The 26,539-nt window shown below is 44.4% G+C and overlaps 1 protein-coding gene across 1 annotated transcript in view; it reads right to left on the bottom strand.

Annotated features, from left to right (window-relative positions):
* Positions 1–26,539, bottom strand: part of tubgcp3 (tubulin gamma complex component 3) — a 143,857-nt gene that overhangs the window by 88,517 nt on the left and 28,801 nt on the right. Inside the window, exons 6-7 of the mRNA XM_078222718.1 lie at positions 9,901–10,070; positions 3,588–3,706 (exon numbers count right to left, since the gene is read on the bottom strand). Coding sequence (XP_078078844.1) covers positions 3,588–3,706; positions 9,901–10,070 — 289 coding nt within the window. The remainder of the gene's footprint in view (positions 1–3,587; positions 3,707–9,900; positions 10,071–26,539) is intronic.

Genomic DNA, 26,539 nt, shown 5'->3' with positions numbered 1-26,539 from the left:
CTTACCATTAGCCCAGTACTCTGTATTCTTGTTACTCCTTCCAAAGTGAATCACCTCACACTTTTCCGCATTAAACTCCATTTGCCACCTCTCAGCCCAGCTCTGCAGATTATCTATGTCCCTCTGTAACCTGCAACATCCTTCCGCACTGTCCACAACTCCACCGACTTTAGTGTCATCCGCAAATTTACTAACCCAGTCTTCTATGCCCTCATCCAGGTCATTTATAAAAATGACAAACAGCAGTGGCCCCAAAACAGATCCTTGCGGTACACCATTAGTAACTGAACTCCAGGATGAACATTTCCCATCAACCACCACCCTCTGTCTTCTTACAGCGTTTATATATGTATGTTTAAGCATTTTTACAATATGACAAACGTTTTTAGGTTTTGGCTCAAACCTAAAGCTAATTATGCATTCTGACAACAGCATTCATTCGTTTAGAGATTAAATCAATAACATTTTTGGAAGCAATGCAAAACATATATCAGAAGTCAGATGATTGCTCTTACTGAAATAGCCACCATTAAAAGTACTATTAAATATGCACTTATTATTGTACCAATCAGTTCAATCTTTACAACCTTCCACCATCACTGATTGGATCAACAGAATGGCACCAGCCAAGAACATAACCAGATTATATTGGCAGAATCAACTGCTGCTTGTCTCCCTCTTCCAGGAGCAGTGGGTCCTAATCAACAAAAACGTCAGTTAAGAAACAACTCAGTTTTGTATAACACCCTTCACATCCTCAGGCCACTTTATAGCACTTTGAATTATCGTTACAATTGTTTTGTAGGCGCCCCATCCAATTTCAGCCCTGCAATGCTCCACCAACAAGAATAACAAATTAATCTGGTACTTTTGATGGTGTTGTTTGAGAGATAATATTGGATAGAATGATTGTAGAATGATCTGATATTTGCTACCAAGAGGCTCGGGACTAGGATGGAATTGGGCACAAGACTCGTTTTTCATATTGTACATTTAAACAAACCTTGCTGATATGTCCTAATGCAAATGAAGAAAAGCAGAGCCCTAGTGAGCTTAGAATGGCAAAACGGAAATAAATCATGGCCTTGAGATGTTGTTAATGGAGGGGTTAGGATTCAAAAAGGTATAAAAACTAGCATAAGGGCACTTTACCTAAATGCTCATGCCATTCGAAACGGCACAAATCATCGCGAATGAGTATGATTTAATGGCCATTGCAGAGATTGCAGGGTGGTCACGACTGGGAGTTAAATATCCAGGGGCATCAGACTATTCAAAAGGACAGACAGGAAGGTCAGGGAGGTGGTGTAGCTCTGAGATTTAAGGATGACATCAGGGCAGTAGTGAGAGATGATATAGGTTCTATGGAGGAAAGGGTTGAATCCATTATGGTGGAAATAGAAATAGTAAGGAGAAAAAGTCACTGATAGGCATAGTCTATATAAAGAAAAATAGGCCACCAAATAATCACATCATGGTGGAGCGAGCGATAAACAAGGAAATAACTGATGCATGTAAAAATGGTATGGCAATTATCATGGGTGACTTTAATCTACATGTCAATTGATCAAACCAGGTCGGTCAAGGCAGCCTTAAGGAGGAGTTCATAGAATTTACCTGCGTTAGTTTCCTCGAACAATATCTAATGGAACCTACGAGGGAGCAAGCTATCCTAGATTTGGTCCTGTGTAGTGAGGCAGGAATAATTAATGATCTGTCAGATAGGGATCCTCTGGGGAAGAAGTGATCACAGTACGGTTGAATTTAAAATACAGATGGAGGGTGAGAAGTAAAATCCAATACCAGTGTCTTGTGCTTAAACAAAAGGAGACTACAATGGGGTTAGGGTGGAATTGGTCAAGGTAGACTGGGAGCAAAAACTTTATGGTGCGACAATTGAGGAACAGTGGAGGACTTTCAAAGCAATTTTTCACAGTTCTCAGCAAAAATACATACCAGTGAAAAGGAAGGACTGTAGGAAAAGGGATAATCAGCCATGGATATCTAAGGAAATAAAGGAGGGTATCAAACTGAAAGAAAATGCAAAGAAAATGGCGAAGATTAGGGCGAAACTAGAGGATTGGGAAATCTTTAAAAGTCAACAGAAAGCCACGAAAAAGGCTATAAAGAAAAATAAGATTGAGAGTAAACTAGCTCAGAATATAAAAACAGACAGCAAAAGTTTCTGTAAATACATAAAAAGAGTGGCTAAGGGAAACATTGATCCTTTAGAGGATGAGAAGGGGGATTTAATAATGGGAAATGAGGAAATGACTGAGGCATTGAACAGTATTTTGTGTCGGTCTTCACAGTGAAAGACACAAATAATATGCCAAAAATTGATGACAGGAAGGCTATGGCAGGTGAGGACCTAGAAACTAGCATTATCACTAAAGCAGCAGTGTTAGGTAAGCTAATGGTAGACACGTCTCCTGACCCTGTGGAATGCATCCCAGGGTACTAAAAGAGATGGCAGGGGAATTGGCAAATGCACTAGTGGTAATTTACCAAAATTCGCTGGACTCTGGAAAACAGCAAATGTGACACCACTGTTTAAAAGAGGAGGTAGACAAAAGGCGGCTAACTATAGGCCAGTAGGCTGAACTTCTGCAATGGGAAAAATACTTGAATCTATCATCAAGAAAGAAATAGTGAGACATCTGAGTAGAAATTGTCCCATTGGGAAGACACAGCATGGGTTCATGAAAGGCAGGTCATGTTTAACTTATTTACTGGAATTCTTTGAGGACATTACAAGTGTGGTGGACAATGGATTTCCAAAAGGCATTTGACAAGGTGCTGCACAAAAGGAAAGACTGGAAATAAATGGATGCTTTTCTCGTTAGCGATCAGTGACTAGAATTTAAAAGAATGAGGGGGAGGATCTTATAGTACCTTATAAAATTATGAAGGGAATAGATAAGATAGAGGCAGGGAGGTTGTTTCCACAGGCAGGGAAACTAGAACTAGGGGGCATGGCCTCAAAATAAGGGGAAACAGATTTTGGACCGTGTTGAGGAGGAACTTCTTCACACAAAGGGTTGTGAATCTGTGGAATTCCCTGCCCAGTGAAGCAGTTGAGACAACCTCGTTAAATGTCTTTGAAGCAAAGATAGATAGATTTTTGAACATTATAGGAATTAAGGGTTATGGTGAGTGGGTGGGTAAGTGGAGCTGAGTTCGTGACAAGATCAGCAATGATTGTACTGAATGGCAGAGCAGGCTCGAGGGGTCAAATGGCCTACTCCTGCTCCTCGTTCTCATGTTGTTGAACTACTTTTGTGCAATGATTAACTGGCTGGATAATGGAGCTAATTATTTGGTTTGTAATAGACAAAGTTGACTAATTGTGCTCTCCATTTCCAGGCCATTCATCCCTAAATACGTACAAACAATGAAATCACCCTCAGCCCAAACATTTATCATTCTGAACACAACAAATGCTTCTCTTACCCTTCATTGGATTCTACAATTCTGTTCAACAATGGATTGGAGAAAGGAAAATAAAAGATGACTGTGAATATGTAATTGCCAAATATCATGAAAGAGTTCATATTTATTGTAATTACTCATTTAAGATAAATTACCTTGGAATCAATTTTATAGCAGTTTTCAGAATTACACATTTTGATACATTTTCCATCAATTCCTTGGAGGACATATAGAATATCTCTGACAAGTGTTGCCTCTGTCACATCTGTAGATGCTGAAGAAGAATACGACAAATCAGGACTGTAACTTTAAGCAATTCTCTTTTAGCAAGCTGTGTTTAAAATTAAACAATGGATGTAGTCGCATGGTGTATTGACAGGTACCAATAAGCAGCTTTGGCAAGTTAACATATTTTTCAGCATTCTGTATGCAGCCTGGGGATAGCTCAAGTGATGAACTTTGAAAAGGGTGAGGTCTATCAAGGATCCACATCAACAACAGCCAAGACATGGAAGACAGCAGTAAACATTGGGCATGACACAGATGGGATGATTTGCAAATATCTGGCCAGGATACCCAACGTTGCTGAGAACAGCAGCTTTTCTCCACTAGTGTTGGCAGTACACTTAACCGAGTCACTGAAGGACTTGAGCAACAGAAATCTAGGCTGAACTTGAGTGCAGTACCAAGAGAGTGCTAACCTATTGGAGGTGCCAGCTTTTGGATAAGATATTTTGGAGAAATTGATGGGACTGAAGGTGGATAAATCTTCAGGACCTGATAATCTTCATCCCAGAGTATTTAAGGAAGTGGCCCGAGAAACCACATTGGTGGCTATTTTCCAAAATTCGCCAGCATCACAGTGGCAAGCACTGCTGCCTCACAGCGCCAGGGACCTGGGTTTAATTCCCGGCTTGGGTCACTGTCTGTGCGGAATCTGCACGTTTTCTCCATGTCTGCGTGGGTTTCCTCCAGTTTCCTCCCACAGTCCAAAGGCTGTGCTGGTTAGGTGCATTGGCCATGCTAAATTCTGCCCCAGTGTACCTGAACAAGCGCCAGAGTGTGACGACTAGGGGATTTTCATAGTAGCTTCATTGCAGCGTTAATGTAAATCTACTTGTGACACTAATCAATAAACTTTAAAAACATTAAAACTAAGCTTTAAAACTTTAAACATTAAAACTTTCTAAAAAATTCTTTGGACTCTGGATTGGTTCCTTCAGATTGGAGGGTAGCTAATGTAAGCCCGATATTCAAAAAGAGAGGTAGAGAGAAAACAAGGAATTATAGACCAATGATCCTCATGTCAGTACTGGGAAGTTGCTAGAGTCCATGATCAAGGATTTCATAACTCAGCATTTGGAAAGCAGTGGTATAATCAGACAAAGTCAGCATGGATTTACAAAGGGAAATCATACCTGACAATTCTTTTGGAATTCTTTGAACATAAGAACATAAGAACTAGTAGCAGGAGTAGGCCATCTGGCCCCTTGAGCCTGCTCCGCCATTCAATAAGATCATGGCTGATCTTTTCATGGACTCAGCTCCACTTACCCGCCCGCTCACCATAACTCTTAATTCCTTTACTGTTCAAAAATTTATCTATCCTTGCTTTAAAAACATTCAATGAGGTAGCCTCAACTGTTTCACTGGGCAGGGAATTCCACAGATTCACAACCCTTTGTGTGAAGAAGTTCCTCCTCAACTCAGCCCTAAATCTGCTCCCCCTTATTTTGAGGCTATGCCTCCTAGTTCTAGTTTCACCCACCAGTGGAAACAACTTGCCTGCTTCTATCTTATCTATTCCCTTCATAGTCTTACATGTTTCTATAAGATCTCCCCTCATTCTTCTGAATTCCAATGAGTATAGCCCCAGTCTACTCAGTCTCTCCTCAGAAGCCAACCATCTCAACTCCGGAATCAACCTAGTGAATCTCCTTTGCACCCCCTCCAGTGCTAGTATATCCTTTCTCAAGTAAGGAGACCAAAACTGTACACAGTACTCCAGGTGTGGCCTCACCAACACCTTATACAGCTGCAACATAACCTTGCTGTTTTTAAACTCCATCCCTCTAGCACTGAAGAACAAAATTCCATTTGCCTTCCTAATTATCTGCTGCACCTGCAAACCAACTCGAGATTCCTGCACAAGGACACCCAGGTCCCTCTGCACAGCAGCATGCTGCAATTTTTTACCATTTAAATAATAGTCCATTTTGCTGTTATTCCTACCAAAATGGATGACCTCACATTTACTAACATTGTACTCCATCTGCCAGACCCTCGCCCACTTACTTAGACTATCTATGTCCCTTTGCAGACTTCCAGCATCCTCTGCACACTTTGCTCTTCCACCCATCTTAGTGTCATCTTGAATTTTGACACACTACACTTGGTCCCCAACTCCAAATCATCTATGTAAATCGTAAACAATTGCGGTCTCAACACTGATCCCTGAGACACACCACTAGTCACTGATCGCAACCAGAAAAACACCCATTTACCCCCACTCTTTGCTTTCTGTTAGTTAACCAATCCTCTATCCATGCTAATACATTACCTGTAACACCATGCACCTTTATCTTATGTAGCAGTCTTTGGTGCAGCACCTTGTCAAATGCCTTCTGGAAATCCAGATACACCCCGTCCACAGGTTCCTCATTGTCCACTGCGCATGTAATGTTCTCAAAGAATTCCACCAAATTAGTCAAACATGACCTGCCCTTCATGAACCCATGCTGCATCTTACCAATGGGACAATTTATATCATGATGTGGAGATTTATACACAATTTATATCCACAGGTCTTGCTATTTCTTCCTTAATGATAGATTCAAGCATTTTCCCTACTACAGAAGTTAAGCTAACCGGCCTATAGTTACCCGCCTTTTGTCAACCTCCTTTTTTAAACAGTGACGTCATATTTGCTGTTTTCCAATCTGCCATAACCACCCCAGAGTCCAGCAAAGTTTGGTAAATTACCACTAGTGCATTTGCTATTTCCCCCGCCATCTCTTTTAGTACCCTGGGATGCATTCCATCAGAGCCAAGAGACGTGTCTATCTTTAGCCCCATTAGCTTGCCCAACACTACCTCTTTCATGATAATGATAGTTTCTAGGTCCTCACCTGCCATAGCCTTCCTGTCATCAATTTTTGGCATGTTATTTGTGTCTTCCACTGTGAAGACCGTCACAAAATACCTGTTCAATGCCTCAGCTATTTTCTCATTTCCAGTTATTACATCTCCCTTCTCATCCTCTAAAGGACCAATGTTTACTTTAGCCACTCTTTCGTTTTATATATTTGTAGAAACTTTTGCTATCTGTTTTTATATTCTGAGCTAGTTTACTCTCATAATACATCTTACATTTCTTTATAGCTTTTTTTGTGGCTTTTTGTTGACCTTTAAAGATTTCCCAGTCCTCTAGTTTCCCACTAATCTTTGCCATTTTGTATGCATTTTCTTTCAATTTGATACCCTCCTTTATTTCCTTAGATATCCACGGCTGATTATCTCTTTTTCTACAGTCCTTCCTTTTCAGTGGTATATACTTTTGCTGAGCACTGTGAAAAATCGCTTTGAAAGTCCTCCACTGTTCCTCAATTGTCCCACCATAAAGTTTTTGCTCCCAGTCTACCTTAGCCAACTCCTCCTTCATCCCATTGTAGTTTCTTTTGTTTAAGCACAAGACACTGGGTATTGGATTTTACCTTCTCACGCTCCATCTGTATTTTAAATTCAACCATACTGTGATCGCTTCTTCCGAGAGGATCCCTAACTGTAAGATCATTAGTGATTCATGTCTCATTACACAGGACCAAACCTAGGATAGCTTGCCCCTTTGTAGGTTCCATTGCATACTGTTCAAGGAAACTACTGCGGATTCTATGAACTCCTTCTCCTCAAGGCTGCCTTGGCTGACCTGGTTTGACCAATTGATATGTAGATCAAAATCTCCCATGATAATTGCTAGGATGTAACTAGTAGAGTCAATCGAGGAGAACCAATGGATGTGGTTTATTCAGACTTTCAGAAGGCTTTCAACAAGGTCTCACAAAACAGACTACTATGTAAAGTTAAAGCACATGGTTTGCAGGTTATGTCCTGAGATGGATAGAAAGCTGGTTAGCAGATAGGAAACAAAGAGTTGGCATTAATGGGTCTTTTTCTGATTGGCAGGCAGTGACTAGTGGGGTACCACAGGGATCTGTGCTAGGACCCCAAATGTTCACATTATGTATTAATGATTTGGAAGAAGGAACTAAATACATTATCTCCAAATTTGCATATGATACAAAGTTGGGTGAGAGGGCGAGCTGTGAGGAGGATGCAGAGGTGCTTCAGTGTGACTTGGACAGGCTGAGTGTGTGGGCATATGCATGGCAGATGCAGTATAATGTGGATAAATGTGAGGTTATCCACTTTGGTAGCAATAATAGGAAGACAGATTATTACTTGAATGGGCGTAAATTGAGAGAGGTAGGTACTCAGCAAGACCTTGGTGTCCTTGTGTATCAGTCACTGAAAGTAAGCGTGCAGGTACAGCAGGCAGTGAAGAAGGCAAATGGTATGTTGGCCTTCATAGCAAGAGGGTTTGAGTATAGGGATAGGGATATTTTACTGCAATTGTGTAGGCTGAGGTGAGGCCACACCAGGAGTATTATGTGCAGTTTTGGTGACAATATCAGAGGAAGAATGTCCTTGCTATAGAGGGATTACAGCGAAGGTTTACCAGTCTGATTCCTGGGACGGCAGGTCTGTCATGTGAGGAGAGACTAAGTCGTGTAGGATTATATTCACTGGAGTTTAGAAGAGTGAGAGGGGATCTCATAGAAAGTTAGAAAATTCTAACAGGGTTATTTATTACTGTCACAAGTAGGCTTTCATAAAGCCACTGTGAAAATCCCCCAGTCACCACACTGAGGCGCTTCTTCGGGTACACTGAGGAAGAATTTAGCATGGTCAACGCACCTAACTGGCATGTCTTTCGGACTGTGGGAGGAAACTAGAGCACCCGGAGGAAACCCAAGCAGACACGGGGAAAACATGCAGACTCTGTACAGACAATAACCCGAGCTGGGAATGAAACCTGGATCCCTGGCACTGTGAGGCAACAGTGGGAACCACCTTAGGTTAGACAGGGTAGATTCAGAAAGAATGCTCCTGATAGTGGGGACAGTCTAGGACTAGGAGGGTCATAGTTTGAGGATAAGGGGTAAACCTTTTAGAACTGAGGCGAGGAGAAATTACTTCACCCAGAGGGTGGTGAATGTGTGGAATTCACGACTACAGAATGTAGTTGAGGCCAAAATATTGTCTGATTTCAAGAAGAAATTAGATGTAGCCCTTGGGGCTAAAGAGATTAATACATATGGGGGAAAGGGGGGAATCAGGGTATTGAATTTGATGATCAGCCATCATCAAAATGAATGGCAGGGCAGGTTCGAGGGGCCGAATGGCCTACACCTGCTTCTTGTTTCTATATTAAACTGAGGCCCTAACTGCACTTTCAATAAATAAAGATTCCATGGCACCAATTCAAAAAGCAGCAGGTATTGTTCTCCCCAGTGTCCTGAACAATCAACTAAAATCCCATAAACATTATCTGGCTATTATCAAATCGCTGTTTATGGGAGCCCGCTGGGTACAATTTGGCAGCTACGTTTCCTACATTGCAACAGTGACTACTCTTCAAAAGTTATTAATTGGCCACAATTCGCTTTAGAACATCTAATGGCTGTGAAATGCACTACATAAGTACAAGCCTCTCTTTGTTTTCACTGTATAAAAATTCTTCTGCCAATTTAGCTAGTTTTCCTGAAGTCTTTGAGGTATAGGAAACATATATCTTCCCAGTTACAGGTAATAATGTGGCTCAGGACTCTGAAGGCATTTTTCACAGAGTCAAGCACTCATGCCTTTCATGAGGTGAAGATTATAGGATGGGAAATATTCCTTGGCTGAGAAGAAATTAAGAAACTCAAGGAAGAGCCTTTCAGTTCAAAAGACACCAACTGGTGATTTAATTAACCAAGAAGAGTTTGCCAATTACAGATAAGTATGACCACAACATGTACTCAAATAGAACGAGGTCACCAAACAGTTGTTGACATATTCAAGGTTGTGGGGAACATCATGGAACATAGGGCAAATAACTGGGGATTAAAAAACTTTTCCATCTTATGATACAAGCCATAATGACCAGATTCTTAGTAAGCCAACAGGAGCAACACAACCACCACTAGAATCAAGGAAAAGAAAGGATCTTTCCAAGTGTTTTACAGCCAATGCAGTACTTCTGAAGTGCAGTCACACTTGTGGTAATATAGGAAACAAGGCAGCCAATTTGGACATAGCAAGGTCACAAACTTCAATTTGACAATAACCATGTAATTTGGACAACTGTTCTGGAAACCTCTTTTCATTTTGATTGACCAACAAACTAAGACGCTATTGAATACTCACAGTCAAGTTCTCCTTCACGTCTCATTCTTGACATATTGCGAGTGATAGAGTTTGGAAGGCCCTTTGAGGTCGATAATGATGGAGGTTGAGCAGCAGACAAAGCCCATGCAAACCGTGATCCTAATTGCTGTCTCACTGAATCTGCTGTTCCTGTAGTTTGGTATGTTTGTCTGATCAAGAAACAAGAAACGTTATTAGAAGTTACATTTGACAGGAAATTAGCTACGTTTAAAACTCAACCTTTTCTCATTCATGGGATTAGGCCAGCATTTATTGCTCATCCGTAATTGCCCTTTGAGAAGGTGATGGTGAACTGCCTTCTTGAACCACCACAGTCCATATAGAACATAGAACAGTACAGCACAGAACAGGCCCTTCGGCCCACGATGTTGTGCCGAGCTTTATCTGAAACCAAGATCAAGCTATCCCACTCCCTATCATCCTGGTGTGCTCCATGTGCCTATCCAATAACCGCTTAAATGTTTCTAAAGTGTCTGACTCCACTATCACTGCAGGCAGTCCATTCCACACCCCAACCACTCTCTGCGTAAAGAACCTACCTCTGATATCCGTCCTGTATCTCCCACCACGAACCCTATAGTTATGCCCCCTTGTAATAGCTCCATCCACCCGAGGAAATAGTCTTTGAACGTTCACTCTATCTATCCCCTTCATCATTTTATACACCTCTATTAAGTCTCCCCTCAGCCTCCTCCGCTCCAGAGAGAACAGCCCTAGCTCCCTCAACCTTTCCTCATATGACCTACCCTCCAAACCAGGCAGCATCCTGGTAAATCTCCTCTGCACTCTTTCCAGCGCTTCCACATCCTTCTTATAGTGAGGTGACCAGAACTGCACACAATATTCCAAATGTGGTCTCACCAAGGTCCTGTACAGTTGCAGCATAACCCCACGGCTCTTAAACTCCAACCCCCTGTTAATAAAAGCTAACACACTACAGGCCTTCTTCACAGCTCTATCCACTTGAGTGGCAACCTTTAGAGATCTGTGGATATGGACCCCAAGATCTCTCTGTTCCTCCACAGTCTTCAGAACCCTACCTTTGACCCTGTAATCCACATTTAAATTTGTCCTACCAAAATGAATCACCTCACATTTATCAGGGTTAAACTCCATTTGCCATTTTTCAGCCCAGCTTTGCATCCTATCTATGTCTCTTTGCAGCCTACAACAGCCCTCCACCTCATCCACTACTCCACCAATCTTGGTGTCATCAGCAAATTTACTGATCCACCCTTCAGCCCCCTCCTCTAAGTCATTAATAAAAATCACAAAGAGCAGAGGACCAAGCACTGATCCCTGCGGCACACCGCTAGCAACCTGCCTCCAATCCGAAAATTTTCCATCGACCACCACCCTCTGTCTTCGGTCAGACAGCCAGTTACCTATCCAATCGGCCAACTTTCCCTCTATCCCACACCTCCTCACTTTCATCATAAGCCGACCATGGGGGACCTTATCAAACGCCTTACTAAAATCCATGTATATGACATCAACTGTCCTACCTTCATCAACACACTTAGTTACCTCCTCAAAAAATTCTATCAAATTTGTGAGGCACGACTTGCCCTTCACGAATCCGTGCTGACTATCTCGGATTAATCCGCATCTTTCTAAATGGTCGTAAATCCCATCCCTAAGGACCCTTTCCATCAATTTCCCAACCACCGAAGTAAGACTAACCGGTCTATAATTACCAGGGTCATTTCTATTCCCTTTCTTAAACAGAGGAACAACATTCGCCATTCTCCAGTCCTCTGGCACCATCCCCGTGGACAGCGAGGACCCAAAGATCAGCGCCAAAGGCTCTGCAATCTCATCCCTTGCCTCCCACAGAATCCTAGGATACATTTCATCAGGCCCAGGGGACTTATCGACCTTCAGTTTATTCAAAACTGCCAAGACATCCTCCCTCCGAACATCTATTTCCTCCAGCCTATTAGCCTGTAACACCTTCTCTTCCTCAAAAACATGGCCCCTCTCCTTGGTGAACACTGAAGAAAAGTATTCATTCATCACCTCGCCTATCTCTACTCACTCCATACACAAGTTCCCACTACTGTCCTTGACCGGCCCTAACCTCACCCTGGTCATTCTTTTATTCCTCACATAAGAGTAAAAAGCCTTGGGGTTTTCCTTGATCCGACCCGCCAAGGACTTCTCATGTCCCCTCCTAGCTCTCCTAAGCCCCTTTTTCAGCTCATTCCTTGTTAACTTGTAACCCTCAATCGAGCCATCTGAACCTTGTTTCCTCATCCCTACATAAGCTTCCCTCTTCCTTTTCACAAGACATTCCACCTCTTTTGTGAACCATGGTTCCCTCACTCGGCCATTTCCTCCCTGCCTGACAGGAACATACCTATCAAGGACATCCAGTATTTGTTCCTTGAAAAAGTTCCACTTTTCATTAGTTCCTTTCTCTGACAGTTTCTGTTCCCAACTTATGCCCCCTAATTCTTGCCTAATCGCATCATAATTACCCCTCCCCCAATTGTAAACCTTGCCCTGCCGTACGGCCCTATCCCTCTCCATTGCAATAACAAAAGACACCGAATTGTGGCCACTATCTCCAAATTGCTCTCCCACAACCAAATCTAACACTTGGCCCGGTTCATTTCCCAGTACCAAATCCAATGTGGCCTCACCTCTAGTCGGCCCATCCACATATTGTGTCAGGAAACCCTCCCGCACACACTGCACAAAAACTGCCCCATCCAAACTATTTGACCTTCAAAGGTTCCAATCAATATTTGGAAAGTTAAAGTCCCCCATGACAACTACCCTGTGACCCCCACACATATCCATAATCTGCTTAGCAATTTCTTCCTCCACATCTCTATTACTATTTGGGGGCCTATAGTAAACTCCTAGCAACGTGACCGCTCCTTTCCTATTTCTAACTTCAGCCCATATTACCTCAGTGTGCAGATCCCCCACGAAGTGCCTTTCCGCAGCCGTTAAACTATCCTTGATTAACAATGCCACTCCTCCACCTCTTTTACCAGCTTCCCTACACTTAGTGAAACACCTATACCCCGGAACGTCCAACAACCATTCCTGTCCTTGTTCTACCCACGTCTCCGTAATGGCCACAACATCGTAGTCCCAAGTACCAATCCACGCCCCAAGTTCATCTACCTTGTTCCGGATGCTCCTTGCATTGAAGTAGACACACTTCAACCCACCTTCCTGTCTACCAGTACCCACCCTTGACCCTGATACCTTCCCCAATACCTCACCACCCTCACTGACTTCTGGACTACAACTCCCTTTCCCACTACCCTGACAAATTAGTTTAAACCCCCCTGAAGAGCCGTAACAAATTTCCCTCCGAGGATATTGGTGCCCCTCTGGTTCAGGTGCACCCCGTCCTGTTTGTACAGGTCCCACCTTCCCCAGAACGTGTTCCAATTATCCACGTATCTGAAACCCTCCCTCCTACACCATCCCTGCAACCACATATTTAACTGCACTCTCTCCCTGTTCCTCAACTCGCTATCACGTGGTACCGGCAACGTACCAGAGATGACCACATGTTTCGTCTTGGCTCTCAGCTTCCAGCCCAGCTCCAGAAATTCCTGCTTTAAATCCCCGTCCCTTCTCTTACCTATGTCATTGGTACCAATGTGCACCACGACTTGTGACTGTTTCCCCTCCCCCTTCAGAATCTGGAAAACACGGTCTGAGACATCACGGACCTTGGCATCCGGTAGGCAACATACCATCCGTGAGTCTCTTTTGCTGCCACAGAACCTCCTATCTATCCCTCTAACTAACGAGTCCCCAATAACTATCGCCCTCCCGCTCTCCCCCTTTCCCTCCCGAGCCACAGAGACGGACACAGTGCTGGAGATCCTCTCACTGCGGCTCCCCACTGGTATGTCATCCCCCTCAACCGTATCCAAAGCGGAATACTTGTTGCTAAGGGGAACGACCACCGGGGATCCCTGCACGGACTGCTTCCTCCCAGCCCCTCTCACCGTCACCCATCTGTTTTCAATCCTCGGAGTAACTGTATTCCTAAAGCTTGTGTCTATGGCCATCTCTGCGTCCCTGATGATCCTAAGTTCATCCAACTCCAGCTCCAGTTCCCTAACACGGTTTTGAAGGAGCTGCAGATGGGTGCACTTCCCACAGGTGTAATCAGTAGGGACACTGTCGTCGTCCCTCACCTCAAACATAGTGCAAGAGGAACATTGCACTGCCTGCACACCCATCCCCTCTAGATACCTTGCCAGTACCAGGTAGAAAGTGCAAAAATGAATTCAACTCACCCCTGCTCGCCCTTTCAGCCTAAGCCCTGTGAGCCAAAGTCTTATAGCTCACACTCTGCTTCCCACACACTCAAGCCCTGTGAGCCAAAGTCTTATAGCTCACACTCTGCTTCCCACACACTCAAGCCCTGTGAGCCAAAGTCTTATAGCTCACACTCTGCTTCCCACACACTCAAGCCCTGTGAGCCAAAGTCTTATAGCTCACACTCTGCTTCCCACACACTCAAGCCCTGTGAGCCAAAGTCTTATAGCTCACACTCTGCTTCCCACACACTCCACTGCCTGCTCCCGACGCTGCCCGCTGTATACTGCAGCCTACCTTTTATACTTCACGCGCTTAAAAAACCCTTCCCAGACTCCTTTGCTGCCCACTTCTAGTTTTCACTTTAAACTTGAAAAACTGCTGTTAAAGTAAAGGCCAAAAAAATACACACACTAGCTGACTAATTAAATAAATAAACAATTCAATTAATCTCTCACCAGCACTGCTGCTTTCAATCACCCCTCTCAGCTTGCTCCAGTGGATCAATGAGGTACAGGTACACCTAGTTATTTGGCAGAAATTATCATGCAGAAGAACTGTTGTGCTCTTCCGACCATACATACCACCAGATTTTCAAAGTTTTGTGTATATATACTTTCACAGAGGGAAAGGGAAAGAACGCGATAAGATTGCAGTATGGCATGATTATAACTAAGGAACAAAGGTAATGAACAGGGGAATGTCTATGGCTATTGTTTATATGGGCTTCCAAAAATCCTTTGATAAAGTCCCGTAGAAGAGACTGTTAACCAAGGTAGATGCCCATGGAATTGAGGGCGAATTACTGACATGGCTGAGTGGCAGGCGACAAAGTAGGGATAATGGGTAGGTACTCAAATTAGCGGGATGTGATTAGTGATGTCCACAAGGGTCTGTGTTGGGACCTCTGCTGTTGAGATTATTTATTAACAATTTGGATAATAGCATAGAAAGTCATGTATCTAAATTTGCTGATGACACAAGTTAGATGGCATTGTGGACAGTGTAGATGATAGCATAAAATTACAAAGATATTGATGGACTAGAATGGACAAAACTGTGACAGATGGATTTCAATCCATCCACAGAAGGCAGTGGAGGCCAGGTCATAAGTGTATTTAAGACAAAGATAGATAGGTTATTGATTGATGAGGGGATCAAAGGTTACAGGGAAAAGGCAGGAGAATGGGGTTAAGAAACTTATCAGCCATGATTAAGTGGCAGAACAGACCTGATGGGCGAATGGCTTAATTCTGCTCCTATATCTTATGGTCTTATTATGGATCACTTGCATCAATGGCCACCTTGAATTGCTTTGCATAATCTGGTGTCATCAAAATTGGTGTGGTGGTTAACAGCTTTCAGGTTATCAAATGTCTCCTGACATTCAGATGCTCACTGAACTTTCCTGTGCTTTTTCAACAGTTCAGTCAGTAGAGCAATCACACTGCTAAAATTTGGCATGGATTTTCTGTAAAAACCACTCATGCCCAGGAATCTCAGCACTCCTCTTCTCGTCGACAGTATTGGGAACTCAATAGCTCTTGTTTTCACATTCCATGGGGCCATATGTCCAGGTCCAATGGAACAGCATTTCCTACATCTACATCACGCACAATTACTTTGGTACTTCCCAGCTTGTTCCAAATACAGCTCTAAGTGATTGTAATAACTCTTTCAGGTCATTTTTGTTTTTCTCCAGAAGGTAACTCAGTCATTTATCCCAATTTCTGATTACTTCCTCATTGCCCAATCTAATTTGAGGAATCTCAAATTCAGAACATCTGGATTGGTAATAATTAACACATCCTCTTTCTGTTTTCCATCCCTATCAAAATAATGTTTTAGCATATTAGCATGACATGCTGAGTTTTCCTTCTATCTGATGTTCTTATCAAATAATTCACTTCACTTCATTTTCTTTCGTTTTTATAAGGCCTGCGAAACCTTGCTTTTAATGATTCACCTACCACTGGTAAGAATAATAATACTTTCTCCCCACTAACAAAATCACAAAAAATTGATATTTTATCTGCTTCGTTTTTATCACATGCTATGCCATTTTTGAATGCTGTCTCGCTAACTCACCAGCTCTAGTTAATATTTCCCTAATGTTTGACACAGTCCAACAATGTAGTCTTAGAACACTGACTCACCAATTTCACCTTGATCAATTTAAAAGGCCCTCTTACCTCATAACCAAAATTCTATTTGAATGGACTGAATTCAGTTGTGGGGGCTGCGATCGGGCCGTGTGTGAAGGGGGTGGGGGGGTGCAGCACTGCAGGGGTCCCGGGCTGGCCAGCAAACGGGGAGACTGACAGATCGGGGCCACTGCGCATGTGCAGAGTTCCAGAACTGTCAGACTCCGGCGCGAATAGCTTTCCCCCCCCCTCCCCCAACAAACCCCCAGGTTTTTAATGAGATTTCCGATTGTGACCTCTGCATTGCAGAGTGGGGAGATTCAGGTCTGAAGTTGCACTGGAAAAACAGTCGTGATCTAGACCAATTTTCTCGCCAATTCAGCACTTTTGGGAGACTCACTCCCAAGATTCCAAAGGGGCTAACGGGGAGACCCAAAGACTGTTTCTGCTGGGTGTGGAATTTAGATCATGGGAGCAGTTTCAGGATAAAGATACGATCATTTGGGTCTGAGCTGGGCCATAACTTCCTTGCATGAAATCTCTTCAGTGCTGTCTCGCCCGATCTTCCGACTCAGGCCGGACAAGATCCAGGCAGCTTAGCAGTCCTTGAGGCCCAGTGTCATGGTCCAGGAGAGTTGGACTGAAGGAGGACACATGCCCCTTTTTAGGCCACTAGCACCATAAACCAGGTGAGTTTAAATGTCCACTGAAATTGACAGGCCAAGGAGTTAAGTATCTATGGTTAAGTGGGCCGAGTCCTGTGGTGGTGCTGGTCTGTGCCTTTGCAGTAATTACCCAGAGAGTCAAAGAGGTTTTAAATCTTTTAACTTTTTCTGGGTAACTTTTTATGTAACACTGCTGGAACCATCCAAAGTTTACAATTTAAAATCACATTTTCAGATGGTTCCCAGCACAGGGGAGTCACCCAGAGGAAGTTTTCACATCTGGGCAATTGCCACATAAACCCTTACCTTTCAACTTCCAAGAGGGATTCCCCAGCACATCTATGGGGTACCCCCTAAATCCAGGCTGGGGAGCTTGGAAGGTCTGGCCTAATATGAATTATGAGAACAGATATGGATTTCCAGCAGACTAGTGGAATGGGCAAACACTTGAAAAATGACATTCATTACAAAGAACCGTGATGTGATACTGTTTGAGAGGAACGACGAGGAGAGGCAATCCAAATTGAAGGGGACAATTCTAAAGTGGTTATAGAAGCAGAAGGACCTGAGAACACAATGACTTAGGGTGTTAGGGCAAGTTGAGAAAGTTGTCAAATAGGCATACAAGGTCCTTGGTTTTATAAATATAGTAAGAAGTCTCAACACCAGGTTAAAGTCCAACAGGTTTATTTGGTAGCAAAAGCCACTAGCTTTCGGAGCGCTGCCCCTTCATCAGGTGAGTGGGAGTTCTATTCACAAACAGGGCATATAAAGACACTTAATAAGTATAGGCATAGCGCACAAAAGAAAGGGAGTTATAGCAAACTTCTATAAATAGTGGTTCAGCCTCAACTGGAGCATTAAGTCCTATTCTGGACAGCATAGTTTAGGAAGGATGTGAAAGCATCAGAGGGGGTGTAGAGAAAATTTACAAAAATGTTTCTAGGAATGAGGGACTTGAGTTATAAGAACAGATTGAATAAAAATGGGGCTGTTTTCTTTGAGAGAGGATGAGAGGAGATTGGGTGGACGTGTTTAAAATGAGGATGTGGACAAAGTAAACAGGGAGGAACTGTTCCCATTTGTGGAAGGATCATAAATCACTGGATATCAATTTAAGGCGAATGGCAAAAAACTACATGTGACATGAGGACAAACACTTTTACACTGAATGGTTATGATCTGGAATGTGTTATGATCCGATGAGGCGGTCAAATGACTCCCCGCTTTTCCCTCCCTTTGTTAAACCACAATACATTCTTTAAAAAATGGATATACTTGCAAATTCAATGAGAATTTAACTGTTAGCACAGAAAAATAGAAAATAGTAGGCCATTTGGCCTTTTGAGCCTGCTCTGCTGCATTTAATACAACCATGGCCAATTGTCTATCACAACTCTCGACTCGTGCTGTTGATGGTGCTGTGATTATAAAAGAAGTAATCGGACGGGTCTTGAGTTTAACAACTTTAATAGCCTTAAATCAAAGTAAGTAGAAAAAGAAAACATGCTCCGATGTATACACACAACGCCAGAATGCAAAGTGAACAAAGAACAAATACAGGTACAGCACAGGAAGAGGCCCTGAGCCCTCCAAGCCTGTGCTGATCATGATGCCCTAACTAAACTAAAAAAACCCTCTGCCCTCTCAGACGGTATCCCTCTATTCCCTCCCTAGTCATGTACCCATCCAGATTCCTCTTAAATGTTGGCAATGTGCCTGCTTCCACCACCACCTCTGGCAGTGTGTTCCAGGCACCCACCACTCTCTGTGTGAAAAGCCTCCCCCGCACATCTCCCTTAAACTTTCTGCCTCTCACCTTAATCTTGTGCCCCCTGGTAATTGACACTTCCGTCCTGGGTAAAAGCCTCTAAGTGTGAGGTGGGTCCATTCGGGGGTCTGGCGACAGCGGGGAGGGGGCTGTTCTTGAGTCGGTCAGTGCGTGACCTCAGACGTTTGTGTCTTTTTCCAGACGGAAGAAGGTGGAAAGTGTGGTGAGCCTGTGGAATTCATTACCACAGGAAGCAGTTGATACCAAAACATTGAATGTATTCAAGAGGCGGCTGGATATAGCACTTGGGGCGAATGGGGTCAAAGGTTATGGGGAGGAAGCAGGATTAGGCTATTGAGTTGGATGATCAGCCATGATGGTGGTGGATGGCGGAGCAGGCTCGAAGGGCCGAATGGCCTCCTCCTGCTCCTATCTTCTATGTTTCTATGTATGTTTATTCACCCTGTCTATGCCTCTCAAAATTTTGTAGACTTCTATCAGGTCTCCCCTCAGCCTCCGTCTTTCCAGTGAAAACAATCCTAGTTTATTCAACCTCGCCTCATAGTCAACACCCTCGAGACTAGGCAACATCCTGGTAAACCTTCTTTGCACTCTCTTCAAAGCTTCCACATCCTTCTGGTAGTGTGGCAACCAGAACTGCACACAATACTCCAAATGCAGCCTAACCAAGGTTTCATATAGCTGCAACATGATTTGCTAATAACTCTTGTATTCAATGCCCCAGCCAATGAAGTCAAGTATGCCATATGCCTTCATAATCACCTTGGCCACTTGTGTTGTCACTTTTAGGGAACTGTGGACCTGCACACCCAGATGTATGTTAATGTTCCGAAGGGTTCTGCCATTTACAGTATAATTCACGCCTAAATTTGATCCTCCAAAATGCATCACTTCGTACGTGTCCGGATTAAAATTCCATCTGCCATTTCTGTGCCCAAGTCTCCAACCTATCAATACCCTGTTGTATCCTCTGATAATCCCCGGCACTCTCAGCAACTCCACCAATCTTCATGTCATCCGCAAATTTACTATAGTCGGGGAAGGGCAGTTTTGAAGAGTCCAGAGAAATAAACAGTATATACAGTCTCTCATATGATGATTCAGTTGGCTTCAGGCTGAATTCAGTTGTCTATCTACTTTCTATCAATACTCCCAATGTAAAGATCCAGACAGCTGATTATTGCTGTTTTCAGGAGATGATGGTGCTGTGTTGAATTATTTTAAGAACTCGCTCTCTGCAGTAGGGAAATCCCTGGATAGTGGCAGTCAGCTAACAGGGTTTGAAGCTTAAAAGGTAGGTTGCAGAGAGAGAGAGAGGAAGGAGGGACCCAACTTGGATTACATAGAACATAGAACAGTACAGCACAGAACAGGCCCTTCAGCCCACGATGTTGTGCCGAGCTTTGTTGTTTGAAACCCAGATCAAGCTATTTCCTCCCTATCATCCCGAAGTGCTCCATGTGCCTATCCAATAGCTTCTTAAATGTTCCTAAAGTTTCTGACTCCACTATCCCTGCAGGCAGTCCATTCCACACCCCAACCATTCTCTGAGTAAAGAACCTACCTCAGACATCCTACCTATATCTCCCACCATGATCCCTATAGTTACGCCCCTTAGTTACCGCTCCATTCTCCCGAGGAAATAGTCTTTGAACGTTCACTCTATCTATTCCCCTCATCATCTTATAAACCTCTATCAAGTCTCCTCTCAACCTCCTCCGCTCCAAAGAGAAAAGCTCAAGTTCCCTCAACCTTTCCTCATAAGACCTACCGTCCAAACCAGGCAGCATCCTGGTAAATCTCCTCTGCACTCTTTCCAGTGTCTCCACATCCTTCTTATAGTGAGGTGACCAGAACGGCACGCAATATTCCAAATGTGGTCTCACCAAGGTCCTATACAGTTGCAGCATAACCCCACGGCTCTTAAACTCAAACCCCTGTTAATGAACGCCAACACACTATCGGCCTTCTTCACGGCTCTATCCACTTGAGTGGCAACCTTCAGAGATCTGTGGATATGAACCCCAAGATCTCTCTGTTCCTCCACATTCTTCAGAACCCTACCTTTGACCCTGTAATCCACATTCAAATTTGTCCTACCAAAATGAATCACCGCGCATTTATCAGGGTTAAACTCCATTTGCCATTTTTCAGCCCAGCTCTGCATCCTATCTATATCTCTTTGCAGCCTACAACAGCCCTCCACCTCATCCACTACTCCACCAATCTTGGTGTCATTAGCAAATTTACTGATCCACCCTTCAGCCCCCTCCTCCAAGGCGTTTATAAAAATTACAAATAGCAGAGGACCAAGCACTGATCCCTGTGGCACTCCGCTGGTAACCGGTTTCCAGTCTGAAAATTTTCCATCCACCACCACCCTCTGTCTTCTGTTAGATATGATGTGGAGATGCCGGCGTTGGACTGGGGTAAACACAGTAAGGGTTTTAACAACACCAGGTTAAAGTCCAACAGGTCTACCTGGCAGCAAATACCATTAGCTTTCGGAGCGCTGCTCCTTCATCAGATGGAGTGGAAATCTGCTCTCAAACAGGGCACAGAGACACAAAATCAAGTTACAGAATACTGATTCGACTGCGAGTCTCGACAGCCAACCAGGTCTTAAAGATACAGACAATGTGAGTGGAGGGAGCATTAAGCACAGGTTAAAGAGAGATGTGTATTGTCTCCAGACAGGTACCTCCAGAAAGCTAATGGTATTTGCTACCAAATAAACCTGTTGGACTTTAACCTGGTGTTGTTAAAACTCTTATTCTGTTAGATAGCCAGTTACCTATCCTATCGGCCAAACTTCCCTCTATCCCACACATCCTTACTTTCTCCATAAGCCGACCATGGAGGACTTTATCAAACACTTTACTAAAATCCATGTATATGACATCAACTGCACTACCTTCATCAACACACTTAGTTACCTCCTCAAAAGATTCTATCAAATTTGTGAGGCAAGACTTGCCCTTCACGAATCCGTGCTGACTATCCCGGATTAAGCTGCATCTTTCTAAATGGCCCTAAATCCTATCCCCAAGGACCTTTTCCAACAACTTACCGACCACCGAAGTAAGACTCACCGGCCTATAATTACCAGGGTCATTTCTATTCCCTTTCTGAAACAGAGGAACAACATTCGCCACTCTCCAGTCCTTTGGCACCACCCCCGGGGACAGTGAGGACCCAAAGATCAATGCCAAAGGCTCTGCGATCTCATCCCTTGCCTCCCAAAGAATCCTAAGGTATATTTCATCAGGCCCAGGGGACTTATCAACCTTCAGGTTATTCAAAATTGCTAGTACATCTTCCCTACGAACATCTACTTCCTCCAGCCTATCAGCCTATGACACCCTCTCTTCCTCAAAAACATGGCCCCTCTCCTTGAACACCGAAGAAAAGTATTCATTCATCACCTCTCCTATCTCTTCTGACTCCATGCACAAATTCCCACTGCCGTCCTTGACCGGCCCCAACCTCACCCTGGTCATTCTTTTATTCCTCACATAAGAATAAAAAGCCTTGGGGTTTTCCTTGATCCGACCAGCCAAGGACTTCTCATGCCCCCTCCTAGCTCTCCTAAGCCCCTTTTTCAGCTCATTTCTTGCTAACTTGTAACCCTCAATCGAGCCAACTGAACCTTGTTTTCTCAACCTTACATACGCTTCCTTCTTCCTCTTGACAAGACATTCAACCTCTTTTGTGAACCATGGTTCCCTCACTTGGCCATTTCCTCCCTGCCTGACAGGGACATACCTATCAAGGACACACAGTATTTGTTCCTTGAAAAAGTTCCACTTATCATTAGTGCCTTTCCCTGACAATTTCTGTTCCCATCCTATGCTTCCTAATTCCTGCCTAATCGCATCATAATTACCTCTCCCCCAATTGTAAACTATGCCCTGCCGTAAGGCCCTATCCCTCTCATTTGCAATAATGAAAGACACCGAATTGTGGTCACTATCTCCAAAGTGCTCTCCCACAACCAAATCCAACACTTGGCCCGGTTCATTTCCCATTACCAAATCCAACGTGGCCCCACCTCTTGTCGGCTTATCCACATATTGTGTCAGGAAACCCTCCGGCACACACTGCACAAAAACTGCCCCATCCGAACTATTCGACCGATAAAGGTTCCAATCAATATTTGGAAAGTTAAAGTCCCCCATGACAACGACCCTGTGACCCCCACACCTATCCATAATCTGCTTCGCAATTTCTTCCTCCACACCTCTATTACTATTTGGGGGCCTATAGTAAACTCCTAACAACGTGACCGCTCCTTTCCTATTCCTAACCTCAGCCCATATTACCTCTGTAGGCAGATCCCCTTCGAAATGCCTTTCTGCAGCCATTAAACTCTCCTTGATTAACAGTGCCACTCCACCTCTTTTACCACCTACCCTACACTTACTGAAACATCTATACCCCGGAACTTCCAACAACCATTCCTGTCCTTGTTCTGCCCATGTCTCCGTAATGGCCACAACATCGTAGTCCCAAGTGCCAATCCACGCCCCAAGTTCACCTACCTTATTTCGGATGTTCCTTGCATTGAAGTAGACACACTTCAACCCACCTTCTTGTCTGCTGGTACCCACCTTTGACCTTGATACCCATCCCAGTATCTCACTAACCTCCGGACTACAACTCCTTTTCCCATCCCCCTGACAAATTAGTTTAAACCCCCCCCCGCCGCCTTCCCCCTGGCCGTAGCAAATTTCCCTCCCAGGATATTGGTGCCCCTCTGGTTCAGGTGCAAACTGTCCTGTTTATACAGGTCCCACCTCCCCCAGAATGTGCTCCAATTATCCATGAAACTGAAACTCACCATCCTACACCATCCTTGCAGCCACATGTTTATCTGCACTCTCTCCCTGTTCCTCAACTCACTAGCACATGGCTCCAGCAACAAACCAGAGATGACAATATGGTTGATCCTGGCTCTCAGCTTCCAGCCTAGCTCCCTGAATTCCTGTTTTAAATCCCCGTCCCTTCTCTTACCTATGTCTTTGGTGCCGATGTGCACCACGACTTGTGACTGTTCCCCCTCCCCCTTTAGAATCCTGAAGACACGGTCTGAGATGTCATGGACCCTGGCATCCGGGAGGCAACATACCATCCGTGAATCTCTCTTGCTGCCACAGAACCTCCTATCTATCTCTCTAATAAACGAGTCCCCAATAACTATAGCTCTACCGCTCTCCCCCTTACCCTTCTGAGCCACAGGGACGGACTCAGTGCTGGAGATCTGGTCACTGCGGCTTACCATTGGTAGGTCGTCCCCCTCACCTGTATCCAAAGCGGAATACTTGTTGCTAAGGGGAACGACCACAGGGGATCCCTGCACCAACTGCTTCCTCCCAGCCCCTCTCACTGTCACCCATCTATTTTCATTCCCTGGAGTAACTATATCCCTGAAGCCTTCTCTGCCTCCCTAATGATCCTAAGCTTATCCAACTCCAGCTCCAGTTCCCTAACGCGGTCTTGGAGGAGCTGCAGATGGGTGCACTTCCCACAGGTGTAATGAGCAGGGACACTGACAGCGTCCCTCACCTCAAACATTCTGCAGGAGGAACATTGTACTGCCTTCACTTCCATCCCCTCTATATAACTTACTGCTACAAAGAAGAAAAAGAATTGCTCCAATGGAACACTGAACTTTTTTTTTTCCCCTTCCTCAGGGGAAAATATAAAGATTGACAAATCCCCAGGGCCTGATGGAATCTATCCAAGGCTGCTCAGGGAGACGAGGGATGAAATCGCTGGGCCTCTGACGCAAATCTTTGTCTCGTCACTGGACGCAGGTGAGGTCCCAGAGGATTGGAGGATAGCTAATGTGGTCCCATTATTTAAGAAGGGTAGGAAGGATAACCCGGGTAATTATAGGCCGGTGAGCTTGACGTCCGTAGTGGGGAAGTTGTTGGAGAAGATTCTTAGAGATAGGATGTATGCGCATTTAGAAAGGAATAAACTCATTAACGATAGTCAGCATGGTTTTGTGAGAGGGAGGTCATGCCTCACTAACCTGGCGGAGTATTTTGAAGAAGTGACCAGAATGGTTGACGAGGGAAGGGCCGTGGATGTCGTCTATATGGACTTTAGTAAAGCGTTTGACAAAGTCCCTCATGGTAGGCTGGTGAAAAAGGTTGGATCTCATGGGATAAAGGGGGAGGTGGCTAGATGGGTGGAGAACTGGCTTGGTCACAGAAGACAGAGGGTGGTAGTGGAAGGGTCTTTTTCCGGCTAGAGGCCTGCGACTAGTGGTGTTCCGCAGGGCTCTGTATTGGGACCTCTGCTGTTTGTGATTTATATAAACGATCTGGCAGAAAGTGTAACTGGGGTGATCAGTAAGTTTGCGGACGACACAAAATTGGCAGGACTTGCAGATAGTGAAGAGCATTGTCAGAAGCTACAGAAGGATATAGATAGGCTGGAAATTTGGGCAAAGAAATGGCAGATGGAGTTCAATCCTGATAAATGCGACGTGATGCATTTCGGTAGAAATAATGTAGGGAGGAGCTATACGATAAATGGCAGAACCATAAAGGGTGTAGATACGCAGAGGGACCTGGGTGTGCAAGTCCACAGATCCTTGAAGGTGACGTCACAGGTGGAGAAGGTGGTGAAGAAGGCATATGGCATGCTTGCCTTTATAGGACGGGGCATAGAGTATAAAAGTTGGGGTCTGATGTTGCAGATGTATAGAACGTTGGTTCGGCCGCATTTGGAATACTGCGTCCAGTTCTGGTCGCCACACTACCAGAAGGACGTGGAGGCTTTGGAGAGAGTACAGAGGAGGTTTACCAGGATGTTGCCTGGTTATGGAGGGGCTTAATTATGAGGAGAGATTGGGTAAACTGGGGTTGTTCTCCCTGGAAAGACGGAGAATGAGGGGAGACTTAATAGAGGTGTATAAAATTATGAAAGGCATAGATAGGGTGAACGGTGGGAAGCTTTTCCCCAGGTCGGTAGTGACGTTCACGAGGGGTCATAGGTTCAAGGTGAAGGGGGGGAGGTTTAACACAGATATCAGAAGGACATATTTTACACAGAGGGTGGTGGGGGCCTGGAATGCGCTGCCAGGCAAGGTGGTGGAGGCGGACACACTGGGAACGTTTAAGACTTATCTAGACAGCCATATGAACGGAGTGGGAATGGAGGGATACAAAAGAATGGTCTGGTTTGGACCAGGGAGCGGCACGGGCTTGGAGGGCCGAAGGGCCTGTTCCTGTGCTGTGTTGTTCTTTGTTTCTCAGAATCCACTGGGAAAGAACTAAGATTCGAAATTGAAGGGTAACAGAATGAATTTAAACCTGTACTGTCTCGCCCGTTTCCGCCTAAGCCCGAGGAGCCAAAGCCCTTACAGCTCTCACTCTACTGCCCGCTAACGGATTGTCTCTTGTCAGCGTCTCTGTTGTTAAGCAGAAGTTTAAACACACAAAGGATGGGCTTGTCACATGCCCAGTGATTCAAACATGGTCGTAACTTCGGTATTCCCCTTCGTGGTTTAATGAGCTCATGCCTGGGAATCCTCTCATTGAATATCCCAGGCGATTGCCTCGATGTCAATAGGGACAGGATAGGTGGCTCACTCAGTTTTCCCTTGCCCTTGTTGAAATGGACCATGGTGTGTTTCCCCAACCCCAGTTTATAAAGTCCAGTGTTAACAATATCTCAACAGCAAATTCTTTAAGCTGAAACAAAACAAG

Source organism: Mustelus asterias, chromosome 10 (genome assembly GCF_964213995.1).
Source record: "Mustelus asterias chromosome 10, sMusAst1.hap1.1, whole genome shotgun sequence".
NCBI classification, from domain to species: Eukaryota; Metazoa; Chordata; class Chondrichthyes; order Carcharhiniformes; family Triakidae; genus Mustelus; species Mustelus asterias.
Note: the sequence above shows the minus strand (reverse complement) of the source record. Positions and strands in the feature narration are given on the sequence as shown.